The sequence below is a fragment of the Eleutherodactylus coqui genome, chromosome 1, assembly GCF_035609145.1.
Source record: "Eleutherodactylus coqui strain aEleCoq1 chromosome 1, aEleCoq1.hap1, whole genome shotgun sequence".
NCBI lineage: Eukaryota > Metazoa > Chordata > Amphibia > Anura > Eleutherodactylidae > Eleutherodactylus > Eleutherodactylus coqui.
This window is the reverse complement of record NC_089837.1, coordinates 298,097,267-298,113,364: the sequence shown is the minus strand read 5'-3', so window position 1 is coordinate 298,113,364 and position 16,098 is coordinate 298,097,267. Positions and strand designations below refer to the sequence as shown.

The following is a 16,098-nucleotide window of genomic DNA, read 5'->3' as shown; positions in this document are numbered from 1 at the left end:
TTCCCATGTAAGTTGTGTCCATATTGCAATAGGATGAAACTCACATGGGAAAATCGGTCATGTGAATGCACCCTGACAAAGTGTTGATTCAACTTTTGCTTGCACTCTTTTGGATCCTAAAAATGTAATTTCATTAAATTCTATTTCATTCTATTTAAAACAGTACAATATGTGTATGCAATGGAAAACTATCACTGATATTGCTATGGAAAAAAATGAATTGCACGCCTAACCACTATTTGTATCGCACGCTCAATGCACTATTACACTGTTGTATTGCACTTCACACTAACCCACTAACATTTCAACATTTAAGTATTTCCTCAAAAGTATGACATAGGCATGTTTCTTTAACAGAAAATGCTCTACATAGCCTCCTGGAAGCTCTTACATCACCCCCGTATGCTCCAACTCAGCACCTGGAGAGAGAGCAGGCCCTGGCCAAGCAGTTTGCGGAAATCCTGCACTTCACCCTTAGCTTTGACGAGCTCAAGGTATGAGAAGTAATTGCAATTAAGAGGTTTTTTTTTACTATGCATGGCTAAAAACGTCATTGCAAAACCATGGCAATTTTCAGTAAAAGCACATTTAGATTTAATGCTTGGTTTTTGGCCAAGCGGCATTCTGGCAACCGTCATCTACAATGTGTATTAGCATCCTAATATACTCATTGTCAAAAACAATCAAGTACCCAGAAGAAGTTGTCATTTTGTTGCAAAACTCGGCATGCAGTTACATCTCAGGCAGATGTGCAAATGATTAGAGTTGTGATGTGATTAGATGAAAGGTCTTGTCACCTGAGGCCCTAAAAGTAGTTCCACCCTTGGCCTATAGAAAGGCTCTCAGGGGCTACTTGTGTGTATTGGACCTCTTTTTCCGCTTGTGTAGAGCTTGTTGACCACTAGACGCCTCTACGTTACAATCAAAAAGATTTTGCCCAGTTAACGGAGTACATGTGTATTTGCTGTGTATATTAAATCACCATGGCCTATATTGGCGCATAATTCACACCAAATTAGCACATGCTGTGTTTTTTCATGCATAATGCAGGTGTGAATGTCCCAATAGAAATCAATGGGCTTTTAGCACCGCATATTTCGTTCGTGAAAAATGCGGCGACATACGCCCGTGTGTTAGCGGTTATGCTTTCATAATCTTTTCAAACCTCTTATAACCATTTATAATCTACTCTTTAGATGACAAATCCTGCAATACAAAATGATTTTAGTTACTACAGAAGGACTGTGAGTCGCAACCGGCTAAACAATTTTCAGGTAATACCTATATTGTTTATGTTCAAGTCAGCTCAAGTAAGTTATTACTTCTAAGCAGATGTTTATGTCTCCCAGGTGGATTCTGACTGTGATGTTAACAATGAGATGGCCAATCGCATGTCACTGTTTTATGCGGATGCCACTCCTATGCTGAAAACTCTGAGTAATGCAACCACTAAGTTTGTTTCTGAGGTGAGTGTGATGACTACAAATGCAATGCCTGTTAATTTGGAATTGTGGTAAATTGGGAACTGTGGTGTATATAAGCAAAGAGAAGAGCATATTATGGTAGATATACTGTGAAGATTTACCAAGTGTGATGCACATATATTGGCTGGTACAGCTCTGTTGCGTAGATCATCAGATGCACATAAATTGATGACACTTCTACTTCTCGGAATTCTTTGTAGAACAAGTCTTTGCCAATTGAGGACACAACAGACTGCCTGAGCACAATGGCATGTGTGTGCAGAGTGATGCTGGAAACTCCGTAAGTACTTAGACTTGGTCAGTAATAACTGCTAAGACAAGCCAATAGTCACACATATGGGAAGCTAAACTATTCTGCATTCTCACCCAGCAACTGTAATCCAAGCCCGATTTGTCTGTGAGGCGCTATTCACATCATGTTTTAGCCATATGTCGGAAGTAAACATTTCAATAAACAATTATATATGTTGTTTACGTGTTGCTCAACGTACTCATTGACTATAAATGGTTAAATGTAGTTTCAACTCGTTAGTGACAGGCCTATTTGGTGCCTTAATGACCTAGCTATTTTTTTTTCATTGATATAGCCAATTAAGGACTTGTTGTTTTGTAGGAAAAGTTGTATTTTTTAATAGCACTACTTTGGGGTACGTATAATGTCTTGTAAAACTTTCATTAATTTTTTTTTGGAGGGGATGTTAAAAAATGAATATAAATTCCACCATTGTTTTTTGAGTTTGTTTTATTGGCATTCACCATGTGGTAAAAACCACATGACAATATTATTCTCTGGATCAGCATGGTTACAGTGATACCAGGTTTATACAGCTTTTTTTTTTTTTTTTTTTAATTCTTTATTTTCTCGTTTTCAATTTTCATTTTCAAAGACAGTGACATAGTAACGGAAAAGTCTGACATTTTCATTAAACATCTTCAAACATTTGTCTGGACATAACTTGGACATCCTATACATTGTCTCGTCTCAGCTGCTTTGTGTAGTGTGGTGTTTTAGAGTTCTTCTGCATTCGCCTCTCCTCAGGCGGAGTACCGCCCAGAGGACAGCGAGAGCAATCATTCTCTTGCTATTAGAACCGTTTTCTGTAGTGTTCTTTGCCCGGCTGTTAGGTGTATAACCATTCGCTAGACGGAGCACGGGTATAGCAGCCGCAGAGGAGTAGTGTGCATGGGGGCAGTCGATCGCCGGGGGGTTTCGTGTCTCAAAACACTGTTATGCCCAGCGGCCGATTGCTCCACCTGTAGTCGTATACTTCTGCCAGTGCTTGCTCTCATGTGCATTTGCAGAAATATAGAACATGTCAGGGTAACTTTACAAACATCTCACGAAGGGGAGAACAGTGGGAGCAGGGGGCGGGAAGGTTGTAGGGATTCGGGGGGTGGGGTACTTGGTACCTTAAGTGCGGAGTAATTGCTGATATTCCTCCGAACCCTGGAACGCTATCCAATGATACCAGGTCTTCCTGAATTTTTCTTGTGTCCCTTTTAGAGCTGCAGTAAGGTCCTCCATTTCCATGATCCAGTTGGCTATGTTAAGCCACATGTGTAGGGTGGGTGGCGCAGTCTGCCTCCACAGTCTGGGGATACAGGATTTCGCCGCGTTCACCAGATGGCGCACGATCGAATTTTTGTATCTCGCCAGCGGTATGTCGCTATGATGCAGGAGGAAGAAGGCCGGGGATTTCGGAACCGAGTAGTCTGTGAACTTTGATATGATCCGCCAGACTTCGGACCAGAAGTTCGCTAATGCCGGGCACTCCCAGAACACGTGCACCAACGTGCCCCGTTCTGCACCGCACCTCCAGCACAGGTGCGAGACTGACGGGAATATTGTATTGAGGAAGGAGGGCACCCTGTACCAGCGCGAGAGGATTTTGTATCCTGCTTCTTGTATCTTGCTAGATATTGAAGAGGAGTGCGTGATATTGTATAGTTTTTCCCTTTCCTCCGTGGAGAGCGTAATCCCGAGCTCTGTTTCCCATTTCTGTATGTATCCCGGGGGCGGTGCCTCTGGTTGTGAATTGAGTAGATTGTACATTCTGGAGAGTGTGTGTCTTGAAGGTCCCTCCTGAATGCAGGTGGTTTCGAATTGTGTTTTGGGGCGCGTGAAGGTGTTGGGTCGGGGGAGGGAGGTGAGGAAGTGCCGTGTTTGGATCGCCCTCCAGTGTGTCAGTGGTGCTCTGCCTGTCCCACTTGCTAGTAGCGCGTCCACCGAGAGCCATTGGCCCTCCTGTATAAAGTGCTCTGCCCTGAATACGCCCTCCGCGAGCCAGTTTCTCAATGCCTTGTCTTCAATACCTGGGGGGAAGGCAGGGTTGCCCAGGATTGGGAACAATGGTGAGGGCTTAGGGGAGATGTTTGCTCTGGGGAAAGTTTTTGCTGCTACCGCCCACATGGGGCCAATCGTGGGGTGGTTTGCTATTTCCGGGGGGATTCCTGTTTCTGTCCAGGGTAGAACTTTGAGCGGGACTGATATAGTGTGCTGTTCAATCGTGACCCACTGTTTGGATACTGAGTGCCTGTGCCAGTCTACGATCCGTGTTAGATGAACTGCCTGATAGTATTGCGTAAAATTGGGAAGTCCCATACCCCCTTCATTGTTTGGTCTGGATAAAGTGCTTCGTGCGATGCGGGTGGGCTTACCCGCCCACACGAATTTGGTCATCAGGGAATTTAGGTGCTGAAAGAATTGTTTCGGTATTTGGATAAGGAGGGCCTGGAGTAGGTATAATACTCTGGGTAGGATATTCATCTTGATAACTGCCCCTCTACCAAACCATGAGAACAGGCCTTTCGTCCAGGAGTTGAGATCCTGTCTCACCCTGTTCAGGAGCGCTGGAAAATTAGCCGCATAAAGTCCCTCAACCTCTGGTGTCAGCTTAGTTCCTAAGTACTGTATGTGGTCACCTTTCCACGAGAAAGGGAAGGCGTCCTCCAGCTCTGTCGCCGTGGTCTGGGGTAATGATACATTAAGCGCCGCAGATTTGTTGTAATTAATTTTGAAATTCGATAGGGCGGAGTATTGGTTTACTTCTGCCATTAGATTAGGGAGCGATATTCGTGGGTTTGAGATAAAGAACAGGAGATCATCTGCGTATGCCGCTATCTTATGCTCTGTGTCTGCTAGCTTGATTCCCTTAATATCCGGGTTGGAGCGGATGTGTCCTAATAGCGGTTCCAGGCATATGATAAAGATATGGGGAGATAGGGGGCAGCCCTGCCTTGTGCCGTTATTGATCGTGAATGGGGAGGAGAGCTGGCCGTTCACCTTGACCGATGCTGAGGGGTTGGAGTAAAGACTTGCTAGCCAGGATAGCATGTTAGGGCCCAGCCCCACATGGGCGACCGTGGCGAACATAAAGTCCCAGTCTACTCTGTCGAACGCTTTGTCCGCGTCTGTGGAGAGTAGACTGATGGGGAGCGAGCTTTTTTTTGCTATGTTGATCAGGTTTATGGCCTTCGTCGTATTGTCTTTTGCTTCCCTGAGTGGGACAAAGTCCACTTGGTCTTCATGGATCAGGCCCTGTAGGAATGGGGAGATCCTGTTGGCTAGAATTTTGGCGAATAGTTTCAGATGTGTATTTAGCAGCGAGATGGGGCGGTAGCTCTGGCACTGCAATGGGTCCTTTCCTTCTTTTGGTATTACCGCGATTTGGGCTTTTAGGGTGTCCCTTGGAAGTTTGTTCCCTGACGTAATTGCGTTAAATGCCCGGGTAAAGTGAGGGGACAAGACCTCTATATACTTTTTGTAATATGTGAGCGTGAGACCGTCTGGTCCTGGTGCCTTCCCTGTGTTGGAGTCTGCTATGGCGTTTGCTAGTTCTGTTTGTGTGATCGGGGCCTCCATCGCTTTTATGGTCTCACATGGGAGTTTGCCTAAGTTGGAGTGTTGAAGATAGTCTCTCATTTTTCCTCGTCTGGCTGTCCTCTCCTGCTCTGACAGGGTGGGGGCCGAGTTGTACAGGGCCTGGTAGTAGTCCCTGAATGCTTCGGCTATCTGTTGAGGTGTATGGTGCATATGCCCGCCGCCGTTTGTGATGTGTGGTATGTATGTCCTGGTTCTGGTGGTGCGGAGTGCACGGGCTAGTGTGCGGCTGGGCTTATCCCCGAATTCGAAGAAGTGGCGTTTACATTTTGTCAGATTCGCCTTTGCTCGACCCAGACAGAATGAGCGGACCTTCTCTCTGAGCTGAGCTAGTTCTGTCCCCCTGTCGTTACTTGAGGATTTATGGGTGCGTTCTAGCATCTGGATCTGCGAGAGCAGTCCCTGGAGGTGTGCATTTCGCTCTTTCTTGATGCGGGATCCGAGGCTGATGCAAAAGCCACGGATGACACATTTGTGGGCTTCCCATATCATTAATGGGTCTACATCTGTGGTGTTGTTGTGGGCGAAGTAGTCTTGCAGTGCCTCCTTAACTTCTTTGGAAGTAATCGGGTCATTGATCAGGGATTCATTTAAGCGCCAATGCCATGCTCTGCCATACACATTGGGAAGCGTTATTGACATAGTGATCATGGCGTGGTCTGAGAAGGTGATATTGCCTATGTCCGCTGTGACTAGGGCGGGCAGGTTTGAGTGATGCACTAGGAAGTAATCTATCCTGGAGTATGTATTGTGGGGCGCGGAGAAGAACGTATAGTCCTTTGTAGAGGGGTGTAGGATCCTCCATGCGTCCACTAGTTGGTATTTGTGGAGTGTCTTTCGAATTCTACGATGTGCGGCTTGCGATAGGCAGCTACTCCCCCTAGAGGTGTCTATGTGTGGGTCTAATGGCAGGTTGAAGTCTCCCCCCAGTATCAGGGTGCCCTCCTTGAACTCCTCTAAGTCCTCCAGGGTCCTCTCCAAGAAAGTCACCTGGTTGGAGTTAGGGAGGTAAACCGTTGCAAGTGTGACTGGAGTGTCGGCCAGCTTACCTTTAATGAAGAGAGATCTGCCTCCTGCATCAGCGTGCGTCTCCACGTGCTCCCATGGAACCGAATTGGCGATGAGGATCGATACCCCCTTAGACTTGGATTCGTGGTTCGTGCTGTGGTAAGCGTTCGGAAACCTGGCATCGCAGAACCTGGGGGCTGCGTCTGTCCGGAAGTGTGTCTCCTGTACGAAGGCCACTTGTGCTTTTCTTTTCCACAGGAGATGGAGAATGGAGGACCTTTTCTCCGGAACATTCAAACCCTGTGCATTTAGGGACACAATCGTAAGATTAGCAGTATCGGGTGGCATTTTTGACATGGTTGGGGTTGGTGTACCAGTAGGTGCCGCAACGATGCCTCTGCGGTCAGAGGTGTGCCCCTGGGGATGGGTCCATGGGGAAAGAGGGGAGGGGGGAGAGAGGGGGGGGGTACACACAGACAAAGACGTACACTAAAAACTTAACTGCTAGCGTAAAGCCAGCAGGGCACTATAAACTATTCAGAGGGCCTGTTCCTCCGAGTTTCTGTGAGAAACCAGTGCCCCTGAAACCCTACTTGGGGTAACGTGGCAGCGCGTAGGGTCCGAAGCGGCGCTACGGCACTCCAAAATCGTGCAGTGTAAGATAGAGGAGGCAACGTCCTCTTCTATCTTGGTATTGTGTAACCAAAAACAATATAAATGCTTGGCCTAGCCGCTTGGCCGCAATTTGCGCGTCCTACTCAGGGAGGGAAAAGAGTGGTTATAAAGATAATGTCCATCTCGTTGCTTCTCTGCTCGAGGGTAGAAAGGGTGGAGAAGTCCACTCCAGTGGGAGGGTCAAGTCAGTGTGTCATGTCCCGGTAACTGGTCTCGTGCCAGCGAACTCACCAGTCTTGGAGCCTTGAGGGTCAGCGGAGTCCTGGAAGTCAGTCGTTTGTAGGAGCAAAGTCCATCGGGGCGGTCCAGTCCGGGACCGGAAACGCTGGAACTTCTAGGAAGGCGAACGCCCCCTCAAGGTCTGCGGGGGATCTGACTGTAAAGAGGCGGCCATGCCTGCGAAGAACCAGATGAAAAGGATGCCCCCACCTGTATGTCGCATCTGCTCCTCGGGCGGCCTCCAGTAGCGGGCGGATGAGCCTCCGGCAGTTGAGGGTCAGTCTTGAGACGTCCGGTAGGATTGTAATTTCCGCCCCATCGAAGTTTACTGGGCCCCGTTCCCAGGCGAGTCGCTGAATCTCTTCTTTCTGTCTATAGAAATGGACGCGGCATATAACGTCCCTCGGGATGTTTGGGTTCCGTGTTCTCCCGCCCTGCAGGCGGTGGACTCTGTCCATTTCTATAGGCCTATCTTGGGGACGTTGCAGCAGTTTGTTGAAGATGATCGTCACGTACTCGTGTAATGCCTCTGTTGGTACGCTCTCGGGAATGCCTCTTAGCTTTAGATTGTTGCGTCTTCCTCTGTTCTCTATGTCATCAAGATGAAAAGTTAAATCTCTCAGCTGTTTTTGCTGCTTTTCACCGTGATGCTAAGTTGTTGAAAGTCCATAGAGGATTCGTTCGGAGCCTGTTCCAGGGCGGTGACCCGGTCCGACAAGGTTTGTACGGTCTGATTAACTGCTGAAATGGCCCGTTCGTGCTTCTCTTCTAGGCGTTGGAGGTGTGACTCTAGGTCCGTTTTGGTTGGTAGGGCGCGGACCATGACCCATAGTGCCTGCAGGGTCTGGGAGACATCTAAAGGCGGTTCTGGGCGCTCGCGTTCTGGCGTTCCGCTTTCGCACTGCGAGGTCATTGTGACCTGGGAGGGGGATCTGTGGTTCAGATCTTCCTTAGGGGGTGCTGCATTGTGGTGTGGGGGAGTTGAGCTCCCTTTGCTTAGGGTGCACCTGGGGCCCGTGGGGGTGCAGTACATTTGCTGCATGGCGTCTTCCTGCCTGCCCTGATCAGCTTCTCCTCCACTGCTGCAGGGCTTGTCTGGGCTCATACCGGGGTTTCTGCTGGCTGTGCTGCCTGTTAGTGAGGGGGGAAGGTCTGGTCCTTGTCCCCTGCACTGACCTTATTAGCGGAGCATGGAGACTCCTGTGTGCGCTGGCTCCCTGCTTCTCCTCCGCTCCGGTGTGCCTGCTCCACGTGTGTTCCCGGCGCCATGTTTGCTGGGGACTTCTCCGTTCCGGCTCGGGCAGCGGCGCCCGCTCCGTGCAGGTAACGTTTCATTTGGGACCCGGTGGCTGTCGGAGGTTCTCCCCTCTTCTCACCTGCTTTTCTAAGCATTTTGCCGAGGTTTGGCGTCTGATATCCGGCTTTCTGTATGGCAGCGGCTGCGGAGCTAAGTGCCGTGCGCCCTCACTCTCCCATTGCCTGGCCACGCCCCCTTATACAGCTTTTTTAATGTGTTCATACTTTTGCACAAAATAGACACTTAAAACCTAAACATGTTTCTCCACCACCACAGTGCAGGACTCGTAACATTTTTATTTTTTCATAGACAGAGCTGTATAAGGATGGATTTTTTGCAGGGCAACCTGTTCTTTTTATTGATACTATTTGAACTATATCTAACATTTTTTGATCTCCTTTTATTCCACTTTTTGGGAAGTAGGTGAGCAAAAAAAAAAACAGCAATTCTAGATTTTTTTCACAGCATTCATTGTGCACTATATATAAATGAATTTTTACTTTCATTCTATGATGTTTCCATACATGTAACATATGTTTTTTTGTGCTCAAATGCCTAAAAAAATGTTAAAAACACAAAACTTTATTTAAAAAAACTTGACATTGAAAAATGTATACCCAAATGAATGGAAACATATGGCTATTTAACATACATGTATGTTTAACAATCACTTGTCCGTGCGATCATGATTGATTTTTGGTCATTCTATTGATCATTCTCCATATGTATCTATTGATTACTACTTCCTGGTGTTCATTCAGACTCATGTTGCTGTCAGATTTGACAGCATAAAGCCTAAGAGTTCTTGGTCGTCCTTTCCTCCTACTTTCACTGACTATTCCCAGAGCGAGTGCCTTTTCAAGTGAAGTGCTATGCATGACATGGCCAAACTAACTTCTACTTGGTGATCTTGGCTTCCAGCGAGCTCTTTGCCTTGATGCAGAAGACTTGGGTGATTCTCGCTGTCCACTGGACAATTTCCTCTAACACCACAACTTAAAGGCGTCGATCTTTCTTCTGTCTGTCTTCTTGGTTATCCAAGTCTCCCAGCCATAAGTAGCTATGGGGAAGACAATCACACTGACTAACCTGGCTTTAGTTGCAGTTCTGACTTCCTTAATTTTCCATCACCACTGCATTTAATCCAAGGGTTAATCGTCTCTTAATCTCAGGTCTTGATTCCCCATTTCTTTCAATCTTGGAACCAAGGAAAATAAAGTCCTGGACTATGGTGACTTCTTCATTGTGGATCTTTATGCTGCATATTCCATTTTCAAGGTTATCATGACCTTTGTTTTCTTGATCTGCAGTCGCAACATATGTGCTAAACATACAAACAAACATAACAAACATAACAGTGTCTCTATCGTAATAGGGTCTATATCCCAGGCAATGCAACTATTCAATAATATTATCAAGTATTGTCGTCTGTAATGGTAACTATATATTTTCTAGCAGTCATACAAATATAGTCAAAAGCCCTATAGTAGTACTAGGAGTATTTCTGCTAATAAACCTTAATAGATGCATAAATAAAAGTTCAGCAACTCTACAGCATGCTTTGTATTTCAATTTAGCACTAATGAATGAGGACATTTTTGTCTACATCCAGACCTAATTCTGAGAGCTTATTGCAACTGTATCCAATCAAGACAATCCTCTGTGAGTGAAACAGGCTGGACACAAGACTTTTATAGTCTACACTGATTCTTTGTGACAAACAGAGCAGGGGAGAAATGTGTGATGTTGTTGATGTACTTACAGAGGATTGCCTAGAACTGAATATATTTGCAGCCTCCGAATGTAAATAGGAATGCTTTCATCCACTGACAGCAAACAGAGATTTTGAAATTGGTGAGAAAATTAAACAGCCTAAGAGGGCTATGGTTTTTTATTTGCACAGGAAAAATGAAAGTTGGCATTTTATTGGTTGTTATGGGCAGCTGCTCCACTTTTTCTGCACCTCTGTGATGAGGCAATCTATGGAGTGAAGAGACCTCAAAAGGGACTGCCCCCTGAACAAACCATTTTGCACAATCCTATATGGACATCATAGCTCAGGGTCCCATGCTTGGGGACTGCCCTTGATTGGCTAGAGAGAAGGCCACCTCCAAGGGTGCCTCCCACACACGATCACGTAATACTATATTTCTCCTGCTGCAGGATTTCAGCTGTCAGACCATCTCCAGCAGATCTGTTAATAGGTCTCTAAATATTTAACCACATAGAGATAACATTTGTGATGATACTTAAGACCCTGATTATTATGTTCTTTGTTTCCCTTCATGGCAGAGGGTACCGCAGTCGTTTTACCAGTACTGAAACACTTCTGTTCTGTATGCGAGTGATGGTTGGTGTTATCATTCTATATGATCATGTGCATCCTGTTGGAGCATTTGCAAAAACATCCAAAATTGATGTAAGTATTTGAAATTCATCTAGCAGTCCACTTATAATGGGTTGTAGATTGAAGATGCGCAGTATCTACCATACACAGTGTGGCCTCATGCACATGGCTTTATTATACAGTAGCTCCATTTTGTACTAAGCTGGAAGTGAATAGGGGTGTTAGTATACAACTATATGCCCCCTGATTTCATACAGAGGTTCATGCTCCAGCATTGATTCTAGAGCAGAATAGCTATATGTATAAGACACTCAATGAAGCATTGTACAGCAGCATAGAGTCCCATACAAAACTCCATGTGCCAACTTTTTGGATGTGATGGTTTCTCTTGCTGGGAACAAAGTAATTACCGTATATACCGGCGTATAAGGCGACGGGGCGTATAAGACGACCCCCCAACTGTCACCTTATACGCCGGTATTCAGTGGAGAAAAAAAAAAAAATTTTATTACTCACCTCCCACGGCGTTCTGTCGCGCTCCGGCAGGATGTCGCTCGCTCCGGCAGGCTGTCGCTCGCTCCTCGTCCCCGGCGCAGCATAGCTTTCTGAATGTGGGGCTTGAAATCCCCGCTTCCAGAAAGCTAATACACACGCCGGCAGCCATGACATCATTGAATGGCTGTGATTGGCTAAAGCACACGTGGCTTCAGCCAATCACACTATTCAATGACATCATTGAATGGGTGTGATTGCTAACACGTGCGCCTTCAGCCAATCACAGCCATTTTTGTATTACCGGCGCATAAGACGACCCCCGACTGCAGAGCAGATTTTTCGGGGTTCAAAAGTCGTCTTATACGCCGGTATATACGGTATGTAGATATGATATATTTTATTAGCTAACAAAAATACATGATGTATAGTGAGCTTTCGAACCTCTCAGGGTCCTTCCTCAGGCATAATCACTTTTTTGATAGCATTGTTAACATTTCCACCACTTTACTCACACATAGACTATACATTCTCTGTATTCGTATTTACTACGGTTTGCAAACTTGTGGTTTAGCTTCAAATTTGTCATGAAAGTGTAGGGATCCTATCAGTTTACCACTGCAAAAACTATTCATAGCTGCTGGAAAAAAAGAAAACCATTATCTTGATGTATGTTACTAAAAAGATTTGCTTGCACGGATGGCAATTTGTTCTATAAATTATCCCAGTATTTTGTCTGCTTCTACATTTTTCTTCTTGTAACTGATTAGGTGCTATAAATCAAGGAAACTTTTTAGAATGATACCATATGAACAGTTTTCCACAGGGAAAATCTGCTTCTTGTACGGTCAGTACTGACAGCGATGATTGACACTGGTATTCTTACAACTCCATTTCTACCAGTGGTGGCAGCTTGGAAACAAGGGCCCTTTGAAACAGAACCATTATCATTCAAAAAAATCGTTGGATCAGGCAAATTTGAACGATCAGTGTAAAGACACCTAATGATTAAACAACAAACGAGAATTTGCTTCTCATTCCTCATTCAGTGTATGCAGGACTAAAAATAATTGTTTGCACGTCATTGCGTGTAAAAAGCAATCGTTTAGTCGTTTAGATTCACTGGTACAATAAATGCGAACGACTGAATGGTATGCAAACAAAATTCCGAATGATTTCTTTGCCTGTATAGCAAACTCTGTAGGATTTATCACTCCGTGTAGAAGGAGTCCAACTAACTTGTTACTTACGGTAGGAACTATCTGAAGATGTTGCATGCAGTGCTTACTGATCACCCTCATGTGACCGGAAAGGAGTTGCCTCCTACTAGTTTGTTCCATCGGTCATGGGTTTAGAGATAGAGGTCTTATCACAATGTTTTTTTTAACTTGAGAAACACTTGCATTTTGAAATTGTATATGTTTCTGCAACAAAACGTATTCTATGTTCCAGAATCTTAATTATCATGTCCCTGAAAACATAGTATCCCTATAATATACTGCAGAGCTGCAGCTGCTTTAAGCACAGATTTCACATTTCCAAATAATCAACCTTAACATTTTGGTAAATCAACCTTAAATTATAGTAAAATGTGTTTTTAGGATTTTTTTTATTAACGTAAAGCAACCTGGAAATGTTTTCGCATAAAGCAATAAAATGTATTTTGTGGTATATTTCTTTAACAAATACTTTTTCCTGTTCCTGGCGGACTGTGGGGGTGACAGCAAATATTTTATAGTAAAGAAAATGAGGTGGAAAGATATCTGCACTCTGGTCAAAGTTTTAAGAGGAGTTTCACACAGGCATTGCGACTTTCAGCCGTCTGCATTGCGGCTGAACATTGCATGTATAGGAGAAAGCCGCGACCAAGTCGCGGCTAAATCTCCCATTTTCTAATCCGTTCACACGGCCAGGCTGCAGTGTATATACCGGCGTATATTCTGTGGGCCGGTGGGTGAGACCTTAGCGCTGCTTGCCATGCTAAATTCCCTCCCCAGCCTATAGGAGCTGCTCACAAGGGGAGGGGGAGGGACTTTAGCCAAACGAGCCACTGCTAAACTCCCTCCCTCTCCCCATTTTGACGGCTCTGATAGGCATCTATGGGTACAGCTGGAGTATTCCGTCAAAAAATAGGACAAGTCCTATATTTTCCGGCCACGCATAAAAGCGTATGCACTATCTTTTTATATATTTTATGGACTGGAAAATTGCCCATCTGAACAAATGCATTGGAGTCCAATGCTTCAGATGGTCGCATTTTTTGGACAGCGTTTTTTTTCCGTTTTTTTTTTGCGGCAAAATAGCCGTGACAAAACCCTTGTGTGAAAGAAACCTCAAGTGTATGTCAACTGAACACATGACGTGCAGGTTATAAAAACATTGGAGCAGGGATCTCCGATACAACTATGTGAATATTCTTGCTTAATTGCATTATGTTGCCAGTATAAATGTCATATCTACCTATCCATATGCCTTGTTTGTAGATGAAAGGCTGTATCAAGGTGCTAAAAGATCAGCCATCAACAAGCACAGAAGGTCTACTGAATGCCCTCAGGTATGTCGACCAGTATATAATAGTAGTTTGCAAAGTTTTAATAAAGAAAGCATGTTTAATAACAATCAACTCTTACATTCTGTATCTTAGATATACAACCCGTCACCTCCATGACGACACCACATCTAAACAGATCAGAGCCCTTCTCCAATGAGCCATTGCATGTATACCCCATGCACCAACACTGTGTGAGAGAGAAGATGGGGTTCAGTTCCTAACCAAGCGGATGCTCTGACCCTACATCTAATCCTAATTCTGCTGGAATAGGGTGAAATACCATGTAGTGAGGCTGTGAACATCAATGATCCTTGTGAGGACCTACATCAGAGTTTCAATGTGGTCTGTGTTCATGACTTCCCCGCAGAGTACTAGAGTCATTCATGCCCCTACAGGTCTAATGTCTACTCCAGTTGTGTAAAGACATTTTCAAATATTTCTGTACATTAGCTTTACAGTGTATACAATCTCCATGCCCCTTGCTGTGTATGCGAAAGGGCTATATAAATATGTTTTATAGGTCACTGTTCTAGAAGAAGGACTGGCAAGTTTCGTATTGGTGTCCACAGCCTTGTAACTACTCCGCAGATACTGTTACTCTATAGTTCTCCATACAGCACAGAGTTCTGTGGTTATTCTTTGTTGCCCTTTAGAGTCCCATGTATTCATAAAACTCTGAGTATCAACAGAATATTCTAGAATAGATCCGTGATTCAGTATCATCATGTTGCTGACAGGAAGGGTCAATATGATGACAACAAGCAGACACAAATGTAAAATGTGCAAGCGCTGGGCACACTTTATTATAAATAGCGCTGTATGAAGAGCTGTATATATATATACCTACAAGCACACTGTGTCCAGAGCTTTCCATGTTATACGCAACAGGACCTTGTCTATGAACCTGGATCAGAGTTTCAACCAAAAACACAAATATGCACAAATATCCATCATCAGGTAGAATAGTGGATTATGCCATCACCCGGCCTGATATACATATATATGTGTGTGTGGACACTGTATATATCAAAGTCATGTAATTTAGTGTTACACGTGCCGAGATGTAACATTTGTAAGAGTAGAAAGAATACATGCACATGGATTCTCTGTAAGGACTCCAGCTGGGCTCTGTGTGTCGTGAGACATTATAGCTTCTTGTCTCTCCAGTGATTTCTCTTAAAAATCTGATTCAATAAAATGTCCTGTTCTGGTTTGTGGTGTCTGCTGAAATCCCCTGCTCACCTTCACAGCTAACAGTGGTTACATTACACCAGCAGGGGGCAGCATGGTCCAAAGATATGAAACTATACGTTGCGTTCTACTTTTTGTTAATGAACAATGTTTGCTTAAATATGTTGAACCATCTAAAACTGCAGAGCAACAAAATAAAGTATTCATTAAGACTAAGCATACATCACTAGATCGCTGGTACTGTACATTGGTTTGGAGCAGTACTTTATACTATTCTGCCCTACTTTAAAAGTATATAATTTGCTAGCAAGCTAGAAAACTCTAAGCCCATTTTTTTATTTGAGAACACAATACCACACCCTCCACAATATATTATTATGTAGAGCTGCCATTATATATCATTATTTAGCAACAATCCACAAACCACTCCTCAAAAGTGCTTCTCCACAAGACAAACATACAATTGATTTAATGGAAGAGATCTGGAGGGTACAGAACAGAGTCATGCTGTAACTATTGTGAAATCGCAGAAAAAAAATCTAAAGCGATATTGTGCCCTGCCGCACTGCAAAAACTCTTCAGGAATGGTTTGAGGAACATGACGAGTTCAAGGTGTTGACTTGACCTCCAAATGCCCGAGATCTTAAATCAACTGGGCAATTTATATCTGACTTCAGAGCCTGCCTATGGACAACTGTGGGGGTCTTGCAATTAGGAACTACCACAATCTATCACTATTTGGGAATTTAGCAAAGTAAACTCCAGTGGATAATTAAAAACCCTACCAAGAAAATATTTCTTACCCGAGGCCCCATAATTTATATATAGTCCCTTGGTTTCTCTTTACTTTCTTTAAAGAATAAAAGTTCAACTGACAATCTTATGAACCAAAGAAAGCAGCAACTACCCTGGAAATTTCCACGTAACTGGAATCTAGGTAAATATTTAAGGGGT

General features: G+C 44.4%; 1 protein-coding gene across 7 annotated transcripts in view; it reads left to right on the top strand.

Moving 5' to 3' along the window:
* LOC136573095 (CYFIP-related Rac1 interactor A-like) overlaps positions 1-15,360 on the top strand; it is a 119,208-nt gene extending 103,848 nt beyond the window's left edge. For all 7 annotated transcript variants that reach the window (XM_066574264.1, XM_066574300.1, XM_066574308.1 and 4 more), the window contains 7 exons: positions 358-494; positions 1,197-1,274; positions 1,350-1,466; positions 1,685-1,764; positions 10,856-10,982; positions 13,886-13,956; positions 14,047-15,360. In XM_066574264.1, coding sequence (XP_066430361.1) covers positions 358-494; positions 1,197-1,274; positions 1,350-1,466; positions 1,685-1,764; positions 10,856-10,982; positions 13,886-13,956; positions 14,047-14,110 — 674 coding nt within the window. In that variant the 3' untranslated portion in view covers positions 14,111-15,360. The remainder of the gene's footprint in view (positions 1-357; positions 495-1,196; positions 1,275-1,349; positions 1,467-1,684; positions 1,765-10,855; positions 10,983-13,885; positions 13,957-14,046) is intronic.
* The last annotated feature ends 738 nt before the right edge of the window (positions 15,361-16,098 follow it).